At 42.3% G+C, this 22,411-nt stretch overlaps 1 protein-coding gene across 1 annotated transcript in view; it reads left to right on the top strand.

Annotated features, from left to right (window-relative positions):
- The window catches only part of Balat (Beta-alanine transporter), a 45,862-nt gene extending 23,451 nt beyond the window's left edge, over window positions 1–22,411 (top strand). Inside the window, exons 4-12 of the mRNA XM_071676434.1 lie at window positions 3,386–3,489; window positions 6,772–6,923; window positions 7,994–8,165; window positions 10,530–10,656; window positions 11,736–11,863; window positions 14,571–14,785; window positions 15,147–15,325; window positions 15,787–15,965; window positions 16,838–22,411. Coding sequence (XP_071532535.1) covers window positions 3,386–3,489; window positions 6,772–6,923; window positions 7,994–8,165; window positions 10,530–10,656; window positions 11,736–11,863; window positions 14,571–14,785; window positions 15,147–15,325; window positions 15,787–15,965; window positions 16,838–17,201 — 1,620 coding nt within the window. The 3' untranslated portion in view covers window positions 17,202–22,411. The remainder of the gene's footprint in view (window positions 1–3,385; window positions 3,490–6,771; window positions 6,924–7,993; window positions 8,166–10,529; window positions 10,657–11,735; window positions 11,864–14,570; window positions 14,786–15,146; window positions 15,326–15,786; window positions 15,966–16,837) is intronic.

The following is a 22,411-nucleotide window of genomic DNA, read 5'->3' as shown; positions in this document are numbered from 1 at the left end:
CAGAAATGATCAGGTTGAACAGAAAGATTATTGACCAGAAATGATCAGGTTGAACAGAAAGATTATTGACCAGAAATGATCAGGTTGAACAGAAAGATTATTGACCAGAAATGATCAGGTTGAATAGAAAGATTATTGACCAGAAATGATCAGGTTGAACAGAAAGATTATTGACCAGAAATGATCAGGTTGAACAGAAAGATTATTGACCAGAAATGATCAGGTTGAACAGAAAGATTATTGACCAGAAATGATCAGGTTGAACAGAAAGATTATTGACCAGAAATGATCAGGTTGAACAGAAAGATTATTGACCAGAAATGATCAGGTTGAACAGAAAGATTATTGACCAGAAATGATCAGGTTGAACAGAAAGATTATTGACCAGAAATGATCAGGTTGAACAGAAAGATTATTGACCAGAAATGATCAGGTTGAACAGAAAGATTATTGACCAGAAATTAGTAGAGGGAGAAAGTTATCAAAATTGTTCCTTGCGGGCCTCCATGTTGTCAGGGGGAGACTCTGATAAGATAAAGATCATTTAATTGGTTTTGGGGGGGCTTCGTACTTGATGTGGGTGGAGCAGGGGGGCTTCCTACTTGACGTGGGTGGAGCAGGGGGGCCTCCCACTTGACGTGGGTGGAGCAGGAGGGCTTCCTACTGGATGTGGGTGGAGCAGGAGGGCTTCCTACTTGGCTTAGGTGGAGCAGGAGGGCTTCCTACTTGACGTGGGTGGAGCAGGAGGGCTGCCTACTTGACGTGGGTGGAGCAGGGGGGCTTCCTACTTGGCTTAGGTGGAGCAGGAGGGCTTCCTACTTGACGTGGGTGGAGCAAGAGGGCTTCCTACTTGACGTGGGTGGAGCAGGAGGGCTGCCTACTTGACGTGGGTGGATCAGGGGGGTTTCCTCTTTGGTGGATCAGGAGGGTTTCCTTTTTGATGTAGGAGGAGCAAGAGGGCTTCCTTCTTGACGTGGGAGGAGCAAGAGGGCTTCCTACTTGACGTGGGTGTATCGGGAGGGCTTTCTTCTTGTCGTGGGAGGAGCAAGAAGGCTTCCTACTTGACGTGGATGGAGCAGGAGGTTTCTTGACGTGGATGAAGGGAAGATTTCAGGCGTGTGCTTAGGTTGACTACGAGTCGAGTTAAGAGCAGTTCATCTCCTCAGCTCTCGTACTCTGACCTCATAACTTGACACCCCCCCCCCCCCACTAGACGCTCGCCGCAGTGTTGGTTCTCTCTCCCTCTTCTACAGCTATTTCTCCGGTTCTTTGTCCTCCTGAGAACATGCCCCACGTCTCCTCCTCCCGTCATCACCTAGACCACTTAACGTTCGACTTGGTACGGCTTCGCGCGATTACCGTGTGGCCTTGTGGAAACTCAAGGGCGACGGGCTGGTGTGATGTCTGCTTCTTTCCCTACGCCGCTGAACTCTCGCACCCTATACCTTCTCATGTCCTCATGTATATAAAGGACATATATATATATATATATATATATATATATATATATATATATATATATATATATATATATATATATATATATATATATATACAAATAGTTTGAAAAAAAAAAAAAAAAAATATATATATATATATATATATATATATATATATATATATATATATATATATATATATATATATATATATATCCCGCTGTAACATTTGTGAATGAACTGTTGCATCAGATGACTAAAGTACGTAATGACAAGAGATAAAATACCCTTCCCCTCGCTAGTTAGCACTTGACCTCTCTTATTTAGACCTCCCAAATGATTTAGGTTTTAATGCAGGATTAAAACGGTGTATATTTACTTATTTGTACTGCACGGGGAGGGAGTTTTACAAATGTGTGTGTGTGTGTGTGTGCCAAGTTTGGATATACTGACGTCATCCATAATTGCGTTTAAAGGGCTGTCACAGAGACAGACCGACAGACAGACGAGGTATAAGCATAGGAGCTGGAGTAGCATAGCGAGAATAATAATGACATAATTAATGACAAATGATTTCTTCGAGAAAGAAGAAATTGCCTGCTGGGAAACGAGGATTGTGTGTCCTGTATGGCAGCACAAGATGCGACTACGTGTAATATATGTGTGTGATGATGATGATGATATTATGAGATGTATGTGAGTAGCTGGAATATCAAAGAAGTTGAGATATTCACGATTTCTTTTTTTTCTAACAAGTATGAGTTCGAAAGATTGTATGTTGATTGAGTCTCTCTCTCTCTCTCTCTCTCTCTCTCTCTCTCTCTCTCTCTCTCTCTCTATATATATATATATATATATATATATATATATATATATATATATATATATATATATATATATATAAACATTTCTTGATGCCTTTGGCTTGCCTTTTGTAACCGTGAACGGGAAACACGTTGTAGCCAAGATTGTCAAGTGTAATTGCCAGTGAAGCCTCTTTCCTGACCTGTCATTGTCCGTGGAAGGCGGAACAATGGTGGGTATTTGATTGGTCCGTTTCCTCCGTCGTACAGCCAATCAGCACGCTTTTTTTAACCCAACCACTTCGTTAACCCCTCATGTAAGGCCGTTAACCACCGCTGATTGAAACTGTACGCTAGCATTTATTCTGTTGTACAGTGAACAGATCCTTGTGTGTGATTTGATTAAACACAGAGTTCTGGGATGTTGATTTATTTATGGCGCGTTTTATTTCCAAAGTCGTAAGTCAACTCCTAAACGTAATGGATGTGTGATCGAAGAATAAAGACACAGTTTGTACTGATTGTTTATTTCCGTTGGTTTGAAAGTTACGGTGAATGTATTATTGGCATTTCATTATCGTTCGTTCATCCATTAGTGTAAGTGTGCTATGATTTTGCATTCAATTTTTGTCTGGAAGGCAGGACAGTGTAGAGGAGGCAGGAGATAGGATGGTGTGACCTTTGACACGAAATAAGGGTCAGGTCGAACAACAAGCCATTATACGCGAATTTTACCGTCGTGTTCAAGGGTCGTATCCGTCGTGTTCCAGGGTCGTTATTATCCGTCGTGTTCAAGGGTCGTTATTATCCGTCGTGTTCAAGGGTCGTATCGGTCGTGTTCAAGGGGCGTATCGTCGTGTTCCAGGGTCGTTATTATCCGTCTTGTTCAAGGGTCGTATCCGTCGTGTTCAAGGGTCGTATCCGTCGTGTTCCAGGGTCGTATCCGTCGTGTTCAAGGGTCGTCCCATCGTGCTAGTGAAGTATTTAATAGTACAACCCAACCTACATAATTCCAGTATTACAGAATAAGACCAATCTTGACTTGATATAAAAGAGAGTTCCAGTATCCATACCATTGTGTGTGTGTGTGTGTGTGTGTGTGTTTTCCCACTGTAATCCCAGGTGTTCGTCGTCTGTCCACAGTGGGACCTGGTGTGTGAACACGAGTTCCTGCCCACGTTGGCCCTCGTCCTGCTCGGGGCCAGCGGTCTCGTCGGCAACTACGTCTTCGGCTACATCCAGGATGGGTGAGTCATGGAGGGAGGGAGGAGAGAGAGAGAGAGAGAGAGAGAGAGAGAGAGAGAGAGAGAGAGAGAGAGAGAGAGAGAGAGAGAGAGAGAGATGATAGGGGGTGAGGTGTGGGTGGAAGTGGAGTGTATAATCATACAAGCCCCTCATTCAGGTTTTTTCCTCACATGTAACTTACCTACGATTAGATTTTATTTTCTACTCCCTCCTCCCCCCCTCTCATCCCCCAGGTCAAGTCAGTTACCCCCACCCCCCTGTTCAAGTCAGTTACCCTCTATCCCCCCCCTGTTCAAGTCAGTTACCCTCTATCCCCCCTGTTCAAGTCAGTTACCCTCTATCCCCCCTGTTCAAGTCAGTTACACTCTGTCCCCCTGTTCAAGTCAGTTACCCTCTATCCCCACTGTTCAAATCAGTTACCCTCTATCCCCCCCTGTTTAAGTCAGTTACCCTCTATCCCCCCTGTTCAAGTCAGTTACCCTCTATCCCCCCCCCTGTTCAAATCAGTTACCCTCTATCCCCCCCTGTTTAAGTCAGTTACCCTCTATCCCCCCTGTTCAAGTCAGTTACCCTTTATCCCCCCTGTTCAAGTCAGTTACACTCTATTCCCCCTGTTCAAGTCAGTTACACTCTATTCCCCCTGCTCAAGTCAGGTACCCCACTTTTGTAACTCCCCTTCAAGCTCAAATGAGTTCCAGATGGCGAACTTTAGTGACACACATATATAAATACACCTCTTCCCCTCTTCCCATTTTTCATTAGTAGGATCTACAGTTCCCTGAAGTTCAGTGGAGATTTTCATATGTCAAACATCTTAGTTACAGTTAGGTTAGATAAGAATATCCCAGTACCGCTGTATACTGATTGCTATCTGTTGTTGTGTACAAAAACGCACTAAGCAGTATCCAAATGCCTTTATATAAATACACACACACACACGCACACACACACACACACACACACACACACACACACACACACACACACACACCACACATTGACATTGCTTAAGGTTATTGGGACTGATGGCATAGGTAGGGTTCTGGGACACTGGTAGTGTAGGTAGGGTTCTGGGACACTGGTAGTGTAGGTAGGGTTCTGGGACACTGGTAGTGTAGGTAGGGTTCTGGGACACTGGTAGAGTAGGTAGGGTTCTGGGACACTGGTAGAGTAAGTAGGGTTCTGGGACACTGGTAGAGTAAGTAGGGTTCTGGGACACTGGTAGAGTAAGTAGGGTTCTGGGACCCTTGGTAGCGTAGGTAGGGTTCTGGGTCACTGGTAGAGGTAGGGTTGACCTGAGTAGGTAGGGTTCTGGGACACTGGTAGAGTAGGTAGGGTTCTGGGACACTGGTAGTGTAGGTAGGGTTCTGGGACACTGGTAGAGTAGGTAGGGTTCTGGGACACTGGTAGCGTAGGTAGGGTTCTGGGACACTGGTAGCGTAGGTAGGGTTCTGGGACACTGGTAGAGTAGGTAGGGTTCTGGGACACTGGTAGAGTAGGTAGGGTTCTGGGACACTGGTAGAGTAGGTAGGGTTCTGGGACACTGGTAGAGTAGGTAGGGTTCTGGGACACTGGTAGAGTAGGTAGGGTTCTGGGACACTGGTAGAGTAGGTAGGGTTCTGGGACACTGGTAGAGTAGGTAGGGTTCTGGGACACTGGTAGAGTAGGTAGGGTTCTGGGACACTGGTAGAGTAGGTAGGGTTCTGGGACACTGGTAGAGTAGGTAGGGTTCTGGGACACTGGTAGAGTAGGTAGGGTTCTGGGACACTGGTAGAGTAGGTAGGGTTCTGGGACACTGGTAGAGTAGGTAGGGTTCTGGGACACTGGTAGAGTAGGTAGGGTTCTGGGACACTGGTAGAGTAGGTAGGGTTCTGGGACACTGGTAGAGTAGGTAGGGTTCTGGGACACTGGTAGAGTAGGTAGGGTTCTGGGACACTGGTAGAGTAGGTAGGGTTCTGGGACACTGGTAGAGTAGGTAGGGTTCTGGGACACTGGTAGAGTAGGTAGGGTTCTGGGACACTGGTAGAGTAGGTAGGGTTCTGGGACACTGGTAGAGTAGGTAGGGTTCTGGGACACTGGTAGTGTAGGTAGGGTTCTGGGACACTGGTAGAGTAGGTAGGGTTCTGGGACACTGGTAGAGTAGGTAGGGTTCTGGGACACTGGTAGAGTAGGTAGGGTTCTGGGACACTGGTAGAGTAGGTAGGGTTCTGGGACACTGGTAGAGTAGGTAGGGTTCTGGGACACTGGTAGAGTAGGTAGGGTTCTGGGACACTGGTAGAGTAGGTAGGGTTCTGGGACACTGGTAGAGTAGGTAGGGTTCTGGGACACTGGTAGAGTAGGTAGGGTTCTGGGACACTGGTAGAGTAGGTAGGGTTCTGGGACACTGGTAGAGTAGGTAGGGTTCTGGGACACTGGTAGAGTAGGTAGGGTTCTGGGACACTGGTAGAGTAGGTAGGGTTCTGGGACACTGGTAGAGTAGGTAGGGTTCTGGGACACTGGTAGAGTAGGTAGGGTTCTGGGACACTGGTAGAGTAGGTAGGGTTCTGGGACACTGGTAGCGTAGGTAGGGTTCTGGGACACTGGTAGAGTAGGTAGGGTTCTGGGACACTGGTAGAGTAGGTAGGGTTCTGGGACACTGGTAGAGTAGGTAGGGTTCTGGGACACTGGTAGAGTAGGTAGGGTTCTGGGACACTGGTAGAGTAGGTAGGGTTCTGGGACACTGGTAGTGTAGGTAGGGTTCTGGGACACTGGTAGTGTAGGTAGGGTTCTGGGACACTGGTAGTGTAGGTAGGGTTCTGGGACACTGGTAGAGTAGGTAGGGTTCTGGGACACTGGTAGAGTAGGTAGGGTTCTGGGACACTGGTAGTGTAGGTAGGGTTCTGGGACACTGGTAGAGTAGGTAGGGTTCTGGGACACTGGTAGTGTAGGTAGGGTTCTGGGACACTGGTAGTGTAGGTAGGGTTCTGGGACACTGGTAGTGTAGGTAGGGTTCTGGGACACTGGTAGTGTAGGTAGGGTTCTGGGACACTGGTAGTGTAGGTAGGGTTCTGGGACACTGGTAGAGTAGGTAGGGTTCTGGGACACTGGTAGTGTAGGTAGGGTTCTGGGACACTGGTAGTGTAGGTAGGGTTCTGGGACACTGGTAGAGTAGGTAGGGTTCTAGGACACTGGTAGAGTAGGTAGGGTTCTGGGACACTGGTAGCGTAGGTAGGGTTTAGTCCCCCACGTCATCACCCTTTTAATAAGGTCGCCATTTCCTCCTCTCTCCGTGGGGGGTTCCTCAGATGCGGGCGGCGTCCGGCCTTCTTCATCTACCTGGTGATCGAGTGCGCCTTCGGGATCGCCACGGCCTTCACGCCCTCCTTCGTGTGGTGGCTGGTGTGCCGGGTGGGCGTCGGCTTCACCGTCCCCGCCGTGTGTGTGTGTGTGTGTGTATGTGTGTGTGTGTGTGTGTGTGTATGTGTGTATGTGTGTGTGTGTGTGTATGTGTGTGTGTGTGTGTGTGTGTGTGTGTGTGTGTGTGTGTGTGTGTGTGTGTGTGTGTGTGTTTTAGTAGGTTTTCGCTAAGGTAAGATTAAATATACCTGAACATTTCTTCTTTTTGCCTGTACTGCCTGCTTTTTAAACCTGGTAGAGTCGGTGTGTCTGTGTGAATAGTCACATGGCGCTTTGTGGAAACCCATTTTCAGTTCCCAGTTGGAATGGAGTAACGTTTCTTGTGTGTGAGGCAAGAGGATTTGATTGAGGGATTTCCAGTGAAAGGATTTAAAAGGTATTAGTAATTCAAGAACCCCATAGCAGATACTCCCAATAGGCGTCCCTCAATACTACTCTCTAGCAAATGCTCCCAATGGGTGTGCCTCAACATTACCCACTAGCAAATGCTCCCAATGGGTGTACCCCAACACTACCCACTAGCAAATGCTCCCAATGGGTGTACCTCAACATTACCCACTAGCAAATGCTCCCAATGGGTGTACCCCAACACTACCCACTAGCAAATGCTCCCAATGGGTGTGCCTCAACATTACCCACTAGCAAATGCTCCCAATGGGTGTACCTCAACATTACCCACTAGCAAATGCTCCCAATGGGTGTACCCCAACACTACCCACTAGCAAATGCTCCCAATGGGTGTGCCTCAACATTACCCACTAGCAAATGCTCCCAATGGGTGTACCTCAACATTACCCACTAGCAAATGCTCCCAATGGGTGTACCTCAACACTACTCTCTAGCAAATGCTCCCAATGGGTGTACCTCAACACTACCCTCTAGCAAATGCTCCCAATGGGTGTACCCCAACACTACTCTCTAGCAAATGCTCCCAATGGGTGTACCCTCAACACTACCCACTAGCAAATGCTCCCAATGGGTGTACCCCAACGCCACCTACTAGCAAATGCTCCCTATTGATACCTTACAATGCCCCTAGCAGGATTCTTCGCTGTATATATTCCCATGACTAAAAGGTTCCAACTCTCTCTCTCTCTTCCGTCGTGTGAGCAGCCATTGAGCTGGTGGGTCCGTCCAAGCGAACATACACCACCGTTATAATGAACGTGGCTTATTCCTGCACACTGATCCTACTGGCTGGTGTAGCATACTTGGTGAGGGACTGGGCGCAGCTGACTCTGGCCACCACCATCCCATTCCTTGCCTTCTTCTTCTTCTGGTGGTGAGTACAACGAACCATCGACATCAAGCTATTATTTCTTATCAATTTACAATCGTGTTTTTTTTTTTTACAACCATGCTGTATTGTGGTGATTTTGCTGTCTTGTGTTTTTTACAACCATGCTTACAACCATGCTGTATTGTATTTTTTTTTCTTTTTTTTTTACAACCATGCTGTATTGTATTTTTTTTTCTTTTTTTTTTTTTACAACCATGCTGCTATTTTGTTGTAAATATGGTCGTGTTCCTATTTCCTGTTATGCACTGTTGATCCTCACATAAGGTCATGTTCCTGTTTACTGTTATGTACTGTTGACCCTCACATAAGGTCGTGTCCTGTGTACTGTTGACCCTCACGTAAGGTCGTGTCCTGTGTACTGTTGACCCTCACATAAGGTCGTGTTCCTGTGTACTGTTGACCCTCACGTAAGGTCGTGTTCCTGTGTACTATTGACCCTCACGTAAGGTCGTGTTCCTGTGTACTGTTGACCCTCACATAAGGTCGTGTTCCTGTGTACTGTTGACCCTCACATAAGGTCGTGTCCTGTGTACTGTTGACCCTCACATAAGGTCGTGTCCTGTGTACTGTTGACCCTCACATAAGGTCGTGTTCCTGTGTACTGTTGACCCTCACATAAGGTCGTGTTCCTGTTTACTTGTGGTCTGATGGCTAGTTTGGGTGCCTTGTTATGATTGTGGGGGTTCGATGCTTCCCGCTTGAGGTTATGGATAGGCTACCAGCAGGTGAGTATATTTTCCCTTCCTAAGTGATGAGTATGTTTATTTACGGTTGTTTGAGGACATTCTCTTACGCTACTGAGTCGTTGTTTTTGTTTGTGTGTCATGATGGTAGTGAGTAAATTGTCTTCTCACGGAAGTAATGAGTAATCTGTTCTTCACTTGGTTATTATAATTATCCTATGTTCTTCAATGAGTAATCTGTTCTTCACTTGGTTATTATAATCATCCTATGTTCTTCAATGAGTAATTTGTTCTTCACTTGGTTATTATAATCATCCTGTGGTCTTCCTCTTCTTCTCACCCATTTTGGCTACAATCATGCCGTCTTTCTCTTCTAATGATAAGTATCCTCCTGTTTTGTATTGGTTAAGTGTACACTGTCTTCATCATCCGCTTGTTACAATGATGGCTTCTGAAAGTGAGTGAATATATGCTTCTTTCTATAAATGGTAAACATACATTTTTTGTTGTTGTTAGGGGGGGGGAGGATATACTGTATCTTTGATTGATGTACGTAGTATAATTTGCAGTTAGTGATAACTATGTCTTCAAGGGGTGATCAGTGTGTCTTTGTGTCTTCAAAAGGGATGACCCCAACGAGTCTTTTGCTAGTTTTTCCCACCGTTTCCCCAAGAATGTAGAGTGTAGTTGATATAAAGTAGCGGCATTTTACTCTAAAGCTTTTAGCACTAGCTGATTTTTCTCTGCCCTAAACCGTTTGTATAAGATTATAACTACCTGATTTTCATTTATGGTGTTGCTATTCTTTCATAAACAGCCATTATCTTCTGTCATAAACAGACAGTATGCTCCTGTTATTACCGGCAGTACTTCTTCTTTCAGTACCAGGAGTCATTCTTCTTTCATTGCCAGCGGTCATTCTTCTTTCATTGCCAGCAGTCTTTCTTCTTTCATTACCAGCAGTCACTCTTCTTTCATTGCCAGTCGTATTCTAAGTTAGCCATTATTTCTCTTTCTTTTGTCACCTCAGTAGCGTGTATTTTTCTTCTATCACTTCAGCAACCTAGCATTCAACAGCAACTTAGCACTCACGGCAACCTAGCTTCATCAACCTAGCACTCACGGCAACTTAGCTTCAGTAACCTAGCATTGAACAGCAACATAGCACTCAAGGCAACCTAGCTTTAGCTACTTAGCATTGCACAGCAACTTAACCCTCACGGCAACCTAGCTTTAGCTACTTAGCATTGCACAGCAACTTAGCACTCAAGGCACCCTAGCTTTAGCTACTTAGCATTGCACAGCAACTTAGCACTCAAGGTAACCTAGCATTGAACAGCAACTTAGCACTCACGTCAACCTAGCTTCAGCAACCTAGCATTCAACAGCAACTTAGCACTCAAGGCAACCTAGCTTTAGCTACCTAGCATTGCACAGCAACTTAGCCCTCACGGCAACCTAGCTTTAGAAACTACCTTTCAACAGCAGCCAGTCCAAATTATGTTTCACCAGCACACCATTACGTGTCCTCTGATTCCACATGTTCAGTAACTCAACAGCCAGTTACACGTATTTGATCTATCATTTCACCAAACTAACGTGACCCCTTACAACCGCTCTTCCCCCCCACAGACCCATACTGACCCATTACCCTTAACTACAGGGTGTTGCCGGAGTCCCCACGTTGGCTCCTGGCAAATGGCCGATTCCCCGAAGCGGAGAAGATCATGAAGAAAATGGCCAGGGTCAATGGCAAGACATTACCTGCGAACTACATGGCCGGTCTAAGGGTGAGTCACGGTGGCCAGTATTAGGTTAGTCGGGTGGTGTGTGGTGTGTGTGTGTGTGTGTCTGCCTTCGTTTGATACACTGAGCCGAAAAACTTTAAAAAAAAAAAGATTTTTCCTGTCGTTCTCATACTCCATGGAATATTATTTTTTTCATGTAGCCTGAATATTCATGTTTATATGTTGCTTAAACAGTTACTTTACTGAATAATGAATAGTTCTCAAACCAGAAATGAAAAAAAGTATCTTGATCCTCCATATCCTGTGTAAAACTCACCGAACTTGCAATAATATTCATTTTAAGTATCCTGTTGAAGAATCTTATGTTTGAATCTTAGATACCTCTGTAAGAATCTGATAGCCTAGAGATACCCTATAACAAAAAGTCTTAGATACCCTGTGGAAGGAATCTTGATCCTATTGGGAATAAGTTCAGAAAAATCATAAAGGAGTCCAGTTATATATGCGATCTTACCTGGATATACACAAGAGCACGGCAGTAGAACTTAGCTACCCTGTGTCACATGACGTCTGTTTTGAGAACCAAGATATCCTTTCTCGATTTTCTATGTAGCCTCTCCCCCTCAGCTGTGACTTCTGAGCCAGGATTGAAGTCAGTTTGTTAATCTTCTTCAAAAGGTAACTTACTGTAGACGTCTCAGACGGCAGACTAACCATTTGTCACTGGCGTATCCTGGATGGGGGCTAGGTTAAGCCACCTCTATCACAACCATCTTTCCTTGGTTAATTCCCTAAATGCTTTGTTCAACCATGCCTCACTGCTTTGTTTGATTATTTACCGAACTGGATTGCACAGCTGAAATTGAGTATATATACTTTAGAATTTGCTGTGGGCCAATGTATGGATTACTTATTTATAGGCGTATGATTGTATGAGGTAATAGTATGCCAAATATTTTCTTCCAGAAATTGCTTTCCTCATGAGAAAAGAACAACTTCGTATGCCATTGCCTTTCCTACCCTGATATTGTCTCTCCCGACCATAATTTGACCCAAACCAAACTCATCTTGGCCTTTCCTACACTGAAACTTATTTCTTTTTTTCTTCTTTTTACTTTCAGAGAAAGTTTGAAGTGGAGAAGTACATGGCTGGCAAGGAGGATGAGAAACCCCAGCGCTCCTATGGTGTCCTCGACCTATTCAAAACCCCAAACCTCTGTCGCAAAACACTTATCATCACCTTCATCTGGTACGCTGCATCCACCACTGTCTCCAAATGATTACGTAATATATACACTCATCTGATGTGACCTTAGTCATGCTTTTGATACTCTATATTACAGTCATTTTCAGCGTCCATGCCAGGTTTCTAATTATCTTCCTTATTCAGTTAATTCATTTATCAGTGTATTGAAGGTTAGTCACACTCCATGACATCAGCTTATGTCTGGTTGCAAGCCTGAACCAGGTATCCATTTTATCGATCAACCCTTCGGGTTGGATGAACAGCTGGGTTGACTGGGACCGACTGCCGCAGCCAAGGTTCTAACCTACGCGCTCGACCCTGGGCTGCCCGTGAATGCGTCACGGTCAGGAACGCTAATCGCTACACCACTGTCATAGTCATAATGTAATTCCTCACTGTAGCAAGTTTATGTTATGTATCTTTATGTATCACAATATGTCTCATGTATCCACACACGTAATGTTAAAAAATGTAATGTATTTCGGTCGTTTCCCTCCCGTTGGAAGAGCGTCATGCAGAAGCGATAAGTTCACAGCCCTAGGAATGGTTTCGTGTGGATCCCCGACCACCACGCATCATTAGTGAAACATGCCTTGGCCTTGAATGCAGTTCTTGCCCACTTTTATCCCGCCCTTTCTACAGTTCTCCAGACAGATATCTTGTCTCTGAAAGGTGTGGGTTACGCCCCTGAAGCAGCAGTGACAAGTGACAGCTGGTGCAGCGTGGCTCTCGTTTTCTATGCGACGCAAAGACAAGCTTGCCATTGTGGGAGTCAGGACTCCTGGCTAGTGTGTGGGTCACGAGAAAGCGACGCCTGTAACTGCTGGGTGCACAACCACACTTCGACTTCCTCATCGATCACAAGCCGCTGGTGCCCTTGTTGAACGTCTACACACTGGACGCCGAGGAGAACCCACGTCTTCCAACAGCGTCTGAAGAAGCCAACGCAGTGTTCCTTCAGGACAGCGTGGTGTGAGGGGGAAGGAACATGCGATCCCCGACGCGCTCTCCTGCGCACCTGTGGACGACCCGACCCCCGGCAGACCCCCGTGTCGTTGTAACCTCCTGATCACCTCCCTGATCCCGTCATCCGGGGGATACGTACGGTCGCTGCCTAGGATGTCGCCCACTGGCAGCTCCACGACGCCGTTACCACAGGTTTTCCCACGGACAGGAAGAAACCACCAGCAGCACTGCGAGACTTGTGGACAATACGAGACAAGTCTGGCTACTGACGAAGGTCTCGTTCTCCATGGCACCAGGGTCATCATCCCTGCCGCCCTTGCCGCAACGTTCTGTCCCGCGCCTTTACGACTCTCACCGAGGCAGAGGCCACAAAGCGCCGCGCCCGGCAGACGGTGTAGTGGTCTGGCATCACGGGTGACATCGAGAACACCATGCAGGCACATGACGCTTGCCAGACCCTCCCAGGTAAAGGAGTTGTTGGTGTGTGTGACCCTCCCCCTATGCAGACCTCTCGAGGACGTCTCTATTGACATGATCTCCCAGTCAGAAAAGGATTTTCTGCTGTACGCCGATCGTCTCTCTGGATAGCCACACGTTGGTCAGTTCGGAAGGGACGCCACATCATTCAGCTATGCCAGCACACCTCTGCTCCTTTGAAGCGGACAACTGTGATGTGTGATGCACGATATCTGACAAGGCGGAGGGGTACCATAACACCAGCGCAGCCCGCACCCTGCTCCCCTCAAGCATGGTGAATCTGTTCGCATGGGACACAGCAGGGACGATCGTATCGATCGCCACCGGAACTATCATATCAGGGTCCCTAGTGGTAGCGTATGTTGGAGAAACCGCCGCTTCTTGATGCCACATCACATTCCCCTCGAGACCTTGCCACTCAGCACTATCCTCCCAAACCCGGCCTTCTCCCTCTCCACCTCCTCACACGCCAGCGACGAAAGGACTACAACAGCCCATGTGGGAGGCGAGCATAAGGTCCATTTCTCCCTACCCACCACATTACCCCAGACGCAACCAACGCAGACGTAAGACAGTGGAACGCCCCAGATATCAGACTCCTTGCTCGGACTCCCCCGGTAGGGAGATGAAGGAAGTTTATATGTATCTTTATATATCACTTATTGCCTCGTGTATCCCTTCATGTAATGTTAACCGTGTAGTATATTACGTTCATCTCTTGTTTGAACGAACTGTCATGTGCTCTGTCGCCAGAATGAGGTAAGTTTTCGGGCAGTCGACACATTACCTCATGTCTCACTTAATCTCACTTATGTATGTTGTTTGTTTGTGTTTTTATACTCTTACGTCTCACGTCATCTCCAGCGTCTTTGTTGCATCTTTCCTACACTCACATTTGTGATGATTATGATATATTTCATTACCCATTAGATTCAAGTATTTTTCTGTCTCTCAACACCTCATCCATGATTTCATTTAATGTCGCTTTTGTTCTTAGGAAACATAAATTATTGCCAAAATTCATTATCCCCTAAGAGTTTTATTTAATTCCATTCATTCCTTCACTCGTTACTCATGTCATCCTAATAAGCATTTCGTCTCATATAATTTTCCTTGACTTTCCCCACGCTTCCCTCAGCAGAGGTTCCCCAGAATATAATATATACAAATGTGTATCATGTATGTGGTTTTCAGCAATGTCTGCCACAAATCTGTCATTGATTTTCAAATTCATTTGGTTCTTTTTTTTATATCCCTCCACCAACAGGTTCACCAACACTTCAGTGTATGTTGGACTGTCATACTATGCTCCAGCCTTAGGAGGGGATGCCTACCTGAACTTCTTCTTGGCTGGTGCAGCAGAATTACCTACCTACCTGTTCCTGTGGCCATCAATGGAGTACTGGGGTCGCCGCTGGACCCTCTGTTTCTCCATGGTTGTTGGAGGGAGTGCCTGTGTAGCCACAGTTGTTACACAAAATGGTCAGTGATTGATGAACATGAATTGATGTAGTGGCATACTGGCATGAAATAGTTCAAATCAATTCCCTAATAGTTGCAGGGATCATTTATTTGTTACAGTGTTCTTAGGAAATAATCAGGGTAGTCTTTAGATGTAGTTGAATTATATATTGATTTATTGCAGTAAGAGCATACCATGAAAGTGCTTCATAGGATACATCTTTCACCTCAAATAGTCAAAGTTACCTCTTGGGAGCACTATTATTATATTAAGAAACAAGATCCAAATTGATTGCTGTTTAAAACTTGAAAGATTATATATAATTATATGCAATGTATAGTCTTGTATCAGCATAGTAACTGCCCTCTTCCCTTGTGCTAGATCCAATGGTGACACTGATCCTTTACTGTGTTGGCAAGTTTGGCATTTCATCCTCCTTTGTGGTGCTGCCACTGATGGCCTCTGAGCTGTATCCAACAGTGGTGAGAGGGATGGGTCTCTCTGTTTCGGCTGTGGCTGGAATGATTGGTCCAGTTGTCATTCCATTAATCAACTACCTGGTAAGGAGAAATGAAGTTATGATTTACTGTATTGATACCTTCAAATCAGAGATTTTGTACACAGAAGACTTGTAATTATTTCTTGATTTACAGTAATTTCCCCTGGAGAAGAAGCCTTTATGTTACTCAGAACTTTTTAAAGGCTCCTGCAGGAGGGAAATAAAGGACTTCTTTGAAATGAGTTCTTTGATGAGACTGTACTCCCAGTGATACAGCCTCGCCAAATGTGACTTTACTCTCATTTACTGTACTCTGTAATTATTGGTAAACTATATTCATCAAGAAAATTTGATTTCACTGCATGTACTGTCATCGTCCATGCTAAAATAACCATGATTTCACCACAAGATGATTTGAACAATATAACAGCAACAGTGTGCATGTTAGATTCTTGGGGATCATAAGATATAACCAAAAATTATCGGAATGAACTGCTACCTTTATCACACTTTTTTTTGCAGGGTTCAGAGATGATGGTATTGCCACTCATCATCATGGGCATCCTCCTGAACTTGGGAGGTGTCTTCTCCCTCCTGCTGCCTGAAACTCTTCATCAGCACCTACCACAGACATTAGAGGAGGGTGAAGAGTTTGGGAAACATTGGACCATGTCTGACTACTGTACTTGCTGTCCTAAGAGGTATTTATAGTTTAATGATTAGTATGGAGAGAAGGCAAGCAAGTATGAATATGTACATGTGTATGATGTCCATGTATGTATATGTATGTATATGTTGTTATGCATATGTATGTATATGAGTGTGTATGGGCGATTATGTATATATACATGTATGTGATGTGAGTGGATGGGCCATTGTTCGTCTGTTTCCTGACGCTACCTCATTGACGCGGGAAACAGCAGTTAAGTATGATGATATTGATCATAATAATGATAATGATAATAATGATGATATATATGTACACCCAGGATCTCTTTTCAGAGATTCATGCAAGCCAGGGCTGTGGTATTTCCTGTCATGAGGAAATGTCAAATCCTTTGGAGTGAGTTCTTTGCAAGAATTGTACTCTCAGTGATTCAGCCTTGCCATAGTTGACTTTTCATTCATGATGCCCCTGGACAGGGGATCTATGGATTATTGTCTTAGGGCCCTTTTCACACAAAAGCAGTATAATATCAGTGATATGTATACGTATGGTATTAACAGTTTTATGCATGTGATTATATTAGTTTCAGTTTGAGTATTTATGAATACTGTATATGTGCTTCAGAAATGCTTTTGAATTTTTTAGAGAATGTTGTCATGATGAAGGTTGTTGGTATGTTTGAATTTTTTAGTTTTTTGCTTGGGACATCACTCCTTAATACTTCCTATCATGGTTACATTAATAATTCTAAGAAGGGTAGTAAGGAGGTTATGCAAATATATTTCTTCATGCCAAGTACTGTCAGCTGATACAGAGTATGATGAACTTCAGATATAATTTTCATTTATTTGAGTGAATTAAACAGTCTCAGTTGTAAGCATTTTATCTTTATATTAATCATTCCAGACCAAGTAATGTGAATGGTATAGCTCGGAAAATGTCTCCAAGCAGTAGTATTCCTGACAATGATGTTCCTGAAGAAGTACCTGGGAAGGCATCCTACCTGGGTGCTAATATCCTTTCAGCACAACATTACAAGGAAAATGAGGATGAGGGAATACTAGTAAGAGGAGGTGGAGAGGAAAGTGCTGGAAGGCCACAGTCAAGATTGTTGCTTGAAGACCGTGATAGGTCAAGTAATAATGTTGCTGGTGGGATAAGAAAAAAAGGAGGTTCATCTGCTTATCTCAGAGGAGTGGAGGGTGAACTAGAGGAAGCAGGGGAGGAACTGAACCATCTTACCTCAAGTAGAAAAGTTACAGTTGTTTAGGAGTAGCGAAGTGGCAGCAAGTTGTTTAAACGCCTTTAGTTATTTAAGAAATGAGCTTTAAGGAGTATTCTGAAGGGTGACTTAAGTGCCCCTTGTCTATTTTTTTATATATGCATTCCCTCTGAGATACTGATCATATGATTTTGTAAATGTTAGTTTTTAAAAAATGTAAGAATATATGACTGATTGGCTTTTGAAAAGAAAGTATCAAAGTTTTTAGAAGCGCCTTGATCGCTTTATTCCCATCTCTTCACTGTTGATATTATTTCTATACTTAGTGTTCTATTCTTTCTCATTTCTTATCTCCCACTTATCAGGAACTAGCTTTCTGTATTTTGATAACATATTTAATGAAGGTTGTTCCCTGGCTTTACTTCCCTTATAAACTGCTTGTGATATGATGGTATATTAATGCTAATATGGGCAAGAATATAAGAAATTCTTTTCAGAATAAAACTGAGATATGATAAAATCTCATTTATGAAACACTTGTGTGAAATGTACAAACAGTATATTACATGTAAATATAGAGTTAAAGATGGTAATTGACTTCTGTAAATAAGTGAATAGTGTTTTCCAGTTAAGGCTTTATCATTAATGTTTAGATTATGTAGGTAGAACATTGATTAGCTTAAGCAACCATAGGAAAAGAGGGATTTTCATTCCTCCTGTTTTCCTTGAAAACATTAACAGTGTAGCCTACTTTGTGGTTATCTTTTCATGTAATTTCTTGTTTCTTTCATTTCCTTCTTTTTTCTTCCCTCACTTGAACATTTGCAGAGATGTCATTCTGTTGACACATTCTTAATATATTTTGTATAGACATACAATGGATACTTCACTTATTTGGTGACCAGATGAACATGAAGAATCATACTGCATATGTCTCCAACAATGCTGTTTGGGATTGGAGACTTGGAGCCATAGAAATTGGAAAGGACATAGATGTCACAAACAGACAGATAGGATAAAGATTATATGCAACTGTACATATAGATATGAATATAGAGTTGGATCAATAGCAATCTATTGATTATTAGAGGTGCATGCACAATGAAAATATCTAAATGCAATTTAGTAAAGGGGTGTCACTTAAGTTGAATTATATCACTGTGAACTGTGTCCTCTATAAGAATATTGTTCAAAGTTTGCACATTGCAAATTCAGCAAAACAATATGTAATAGCCAAGATTTACATTGCAAGTACTGTAATGCTTAAAACTAGTTTCAGTTCTTGTTTAAAAGAACATAGCGTAAGACAGAAATTTATTTTTTTTCCAAACCAGTCCTAGTTAGCAACATCATGTTAAGTAAGCATTACTGAAGGATATGGAATGGCAAAGTCCAGAAAGGTATAAAGAACATTGGTTCTAAACAGTGTTTCTGGATTAATGTATTATGTTGCTATCTTGGATATTGAAAACTGCAGTCATTTTTGCATGGTGTATTTTTTGATATACCATGCAAAGTAAATATAGAGAAACTATACGCAATCCCCTAATGCCTTTATCATAGACCTCTTCTTTTGTGCCATATGAGAACATTTTATTGTTCTTTCTGTTTCTCATGTACATGAACAGTAGCTTATTTCAGATATGTGTGCATGTGTATGTGATTACCTATTTGTGCATCCAAATAGAGGATTTTGAATATACTGGGCCTCATCTCTCAACCTTTCTTTTCTTTCACAAAATTTCATAAATTTGTCTATGCACACTGCATTTGCTACTTCTCACGTCTTGTTACTGTTGACCATCACTCTGTTACTGTAGATGTGTTTCCTTACATTTCTTTTAACTCTTTCCCTTGTTACTTTCTCATCTTCTTTTCTTCTGTATCTCTGACACCGGTTCCCTTCAGGAACTCTTTCAAGGGGATGACCACGGCAAAAGATCTCCATAACTGATGAACTCCAGTCCTGCTTCTTAGCCTTGAGTGCCTCATCCTTAACAGGTCACTGGTAGAGGGCAACTCTAATGCAGTGTCTCCACAGGCTCCTGCATAATGTTCCAACCTACTACTATCTGTTGCTCCCATCTGATGTTTCTACTTACCTCTTCTACCTAGTGTTAATACCTATGCTCCTGTCTAATGTTTTTATCTACCTACTATTTTGCCAAAAGGCAGGGCTAGCGCATGGTGTTCACTGCAGGAAAATCTAGTTACAAAGAATGAGTATTGTGAATAAAGTGATGTCAAGAGTTATGTGTCACAAGGAGAGATTGTATCTTTGTGGATGCAATGCCTGCAGTACATGTGTGGGTGAGGCAGAAAGAAAAGATAACTACCCAGGTCAGATGAGTGTAACATGACAATCACTTAAGTGATGGCTAACTATGCAGCAAATTCTCATTATGCCTTCTAATTGACTGGGTCTTCCCCATCTCCCCTTGAAATGGCCCATGGTAAGAATACATGGGAAAAAGTGTTACAAATATGTAAAGAAAAAAAGGATGCTTCCAGGTGCTTTAGTAAGTAATTTTCAATATAGTTCTTCATATGGGTGTACCTTACCAGGATTATATTGCACTGATTAAATATTGATAGCAGCTTTGTCATTGCTGTTTGCTGGGAGGGATTATGCCTTACTGATCTGAAAAAAATCATTATCTGTTCTGTTGTTCTTTGCCATCAAACTAGTTTTAGTCTGCCTGTGTACAGTGGGATATACAGATAGATTTTGAAAAACAGTTGATTTCCATTAATGGGTGTTCCTTTTGTCCTGTTGCTTGATAGTACCATTAATTAGCATGTTATACATACATAAGATCCACCTTATCCTGCAAATATTGTTGTATCCTTTTTTGTATCTTATCTGCTCCAACTCATACTTATAAGCTTTTTGTGAGATAACCTGAAAGTAAAAGCATTTGAAAGTTGCCTTTAGGGATGAGGTCCACTTATGCAGGGCAGGCGTGCTGGCTTTGTCAGAGTCTGTGGTTGTAGCCTGGGTTAGTCTCTTTTTATATAGTTAGATGAAAGTCATCTGGGATAAACTTTATGATTAGGCAACTGAAATTTGTAATGAACAGGATTTGATCATGATGGGAAACTTTAACATTCTGGTATCTGAGTGGGAAGGATCCCTTTCCATTAGCATGGGGCAAGGGCCTTCCCTAACTTACAGATAGTGCTGTAACACAATTAGTTGGGAAACCTACCCATGATGGGAACATATTAGATATGTTTCCTTTAATACTCTGAAAGTATAACTGAATTTCTCTTCATGTGAGATCCATGTTATCAATAACAGTATCATTCAAAGTTTGTCTGTCAAAAGCAGTGCAAAGATCACCGTAATTTGTAAGTTGAAAATATGGTATGTTTTTGTGACTTTTGTGCTGACTGTCATTACAGGCTTTGTTGAAAGTTACCTCAAAGTTGCTTTGTTGGTGATCACTTGTACCTAATTTTTCTACCACTTCAACATTATGAATAAGATTGTCATTTGTTGTGGGAACTGATTCTGACTGCAAATGAGGATCTTGTACATAATGTTAAAGTGGGAGAAAAGTTTGGTACAAGTGATCATTGACTAAGGAGGATCTTTGTTTCATTGTGTAGGTACTGAGTGTTAATGACTGTTAGGCAGCCAGGGATTGTTCTTGTGTGGTTTGCAGTTTTGTTATATTTGGTTATGACAGGATGTGTGATGAGACAGGTGAGTTTTAGTTTAGAGTGGAGTGGTTGAATTCTTTGTGGAGAAAACCATGGAATTCTTTTTCTTGTTGTTTTCATAAAAATGCGTAAACAAAATTTTCCCTGTTTTCCTTGTACCAGCACTGTATTTGAATTGAAAGAATTTAGTTTGTTCTGACTGTAATGTAAAAAGGATTTTCATTAATTGTTTAATTTGTATGACCAACAGACTGAATTTGTATATTCAGATTTTAGATAATATGAATATCTAGAAATATCAAATTTGCAAGTATTTTATGAGATGATTATCAATTTTCTTGAGTAGAATATAGATATTGGTATATTTCGTAAAATAACTACTGTGCTATTAGAATGAAACTTCATGTTTTACTTTACTATAGTGATAAAAAAACAAGCATAATACAGGAGAAGCTTTATCGTCCAGTATCTGCTGCTGTAGTAATATGAGATAAGAAGAATTATTGTTATCTTTTTATATTCATCACTAGAGTGTTGAGAGAATGAATTTGCAAAGGTTGATGGTCACAGAAATTGTCATCTTTTGTTCATATATATCAATTGTATCTAGCAAGATTTTTTCATCACTGTTGTTTGCATCAAATTATGTTATTGAATGTTGCTGATTTATGATACAATGAAGTTCATGTATTCTGTTTTTATGATTAACAGATGCAGATTTATGATGATGGTTTGTATTTTGCTGTGACTTCAATCCTTCCTTTTTTTTGTTTACAGAGATTGATGTACTGTATTTTTTAGCTCTGTGTTGAGTTCTTTTTTTATACAGCAGATTTTTCTAGTCTAACTTTATATGCTTTTAGTGTTTGAATGCCTGAACATAACCTACTTGACAGTACTGTATTTTGTAGTAGAATGTGTGTGATAATGTTTGAGCTGCTGCTATTAGGAATCAGAGTCATACCAAAGTTTGATGGAAATGGTGAAGATCATGGAAATTATATCGTCCCTTACTGAGGTTAAAGTAAAAAACTGATCTCTTATTTTGCAAGGAATCAGGCTAAGATGGCCTTTATTGATTCTTCCATGAGTAATGAAGATGACTACTTATGTAAGCAAAACCAAGCTTTTTAATAATGGTATTTGGCATTATTTAATTATTTTATTTGCTGTTAGGCACTAGAAATCATATTTTTTCATATACTTACAAATCCTATTGGACTAAACTATTAATCTCATTCAACCTAACCTAGCAGAGCACTTAACCTATTTTTGCCTTAGTAAGGATGAATATTTTGCCATACACATTTAATGGTAAACCATATCGAATGATTTTACTTTCCAGTCCGTATGTTTCCACTCATTAACAAATGTCATAATATATGAACAATATTACTTCAATATTATATTCAGTGTTCAGCTTTTTTCCATATTCCCACATTTATTAACAGGTGATAACTTTGTTATTTTTCTGTTTTCATGCTATGTTTTCTGTAGAAATTTAGAATTAAAGTTGGGATAAATCCTTGTCAAATATATTTATGTATCAAAGAACAGTCATGTAGGCATAACATTAAATGTGAGGTACCTCT

This window comes from Panulirus ornatus, chromosome 23 (genome assembly GCF_036320965.1).
Source record: "Panulirus ornatus isolate Po-2019 chromosome 23, ASM3632096v1, whole genome shotgun sequence".
Lineage (NCBI taxonomy): Eukaryota > Metazoa > Arthropoda > Malacostraca > Decapoda > Palinuridae > Panulirus > Panulirus ornatus.
This window is presented reverse-complemented; position numbering and strand designations above follow the sequence as displayed.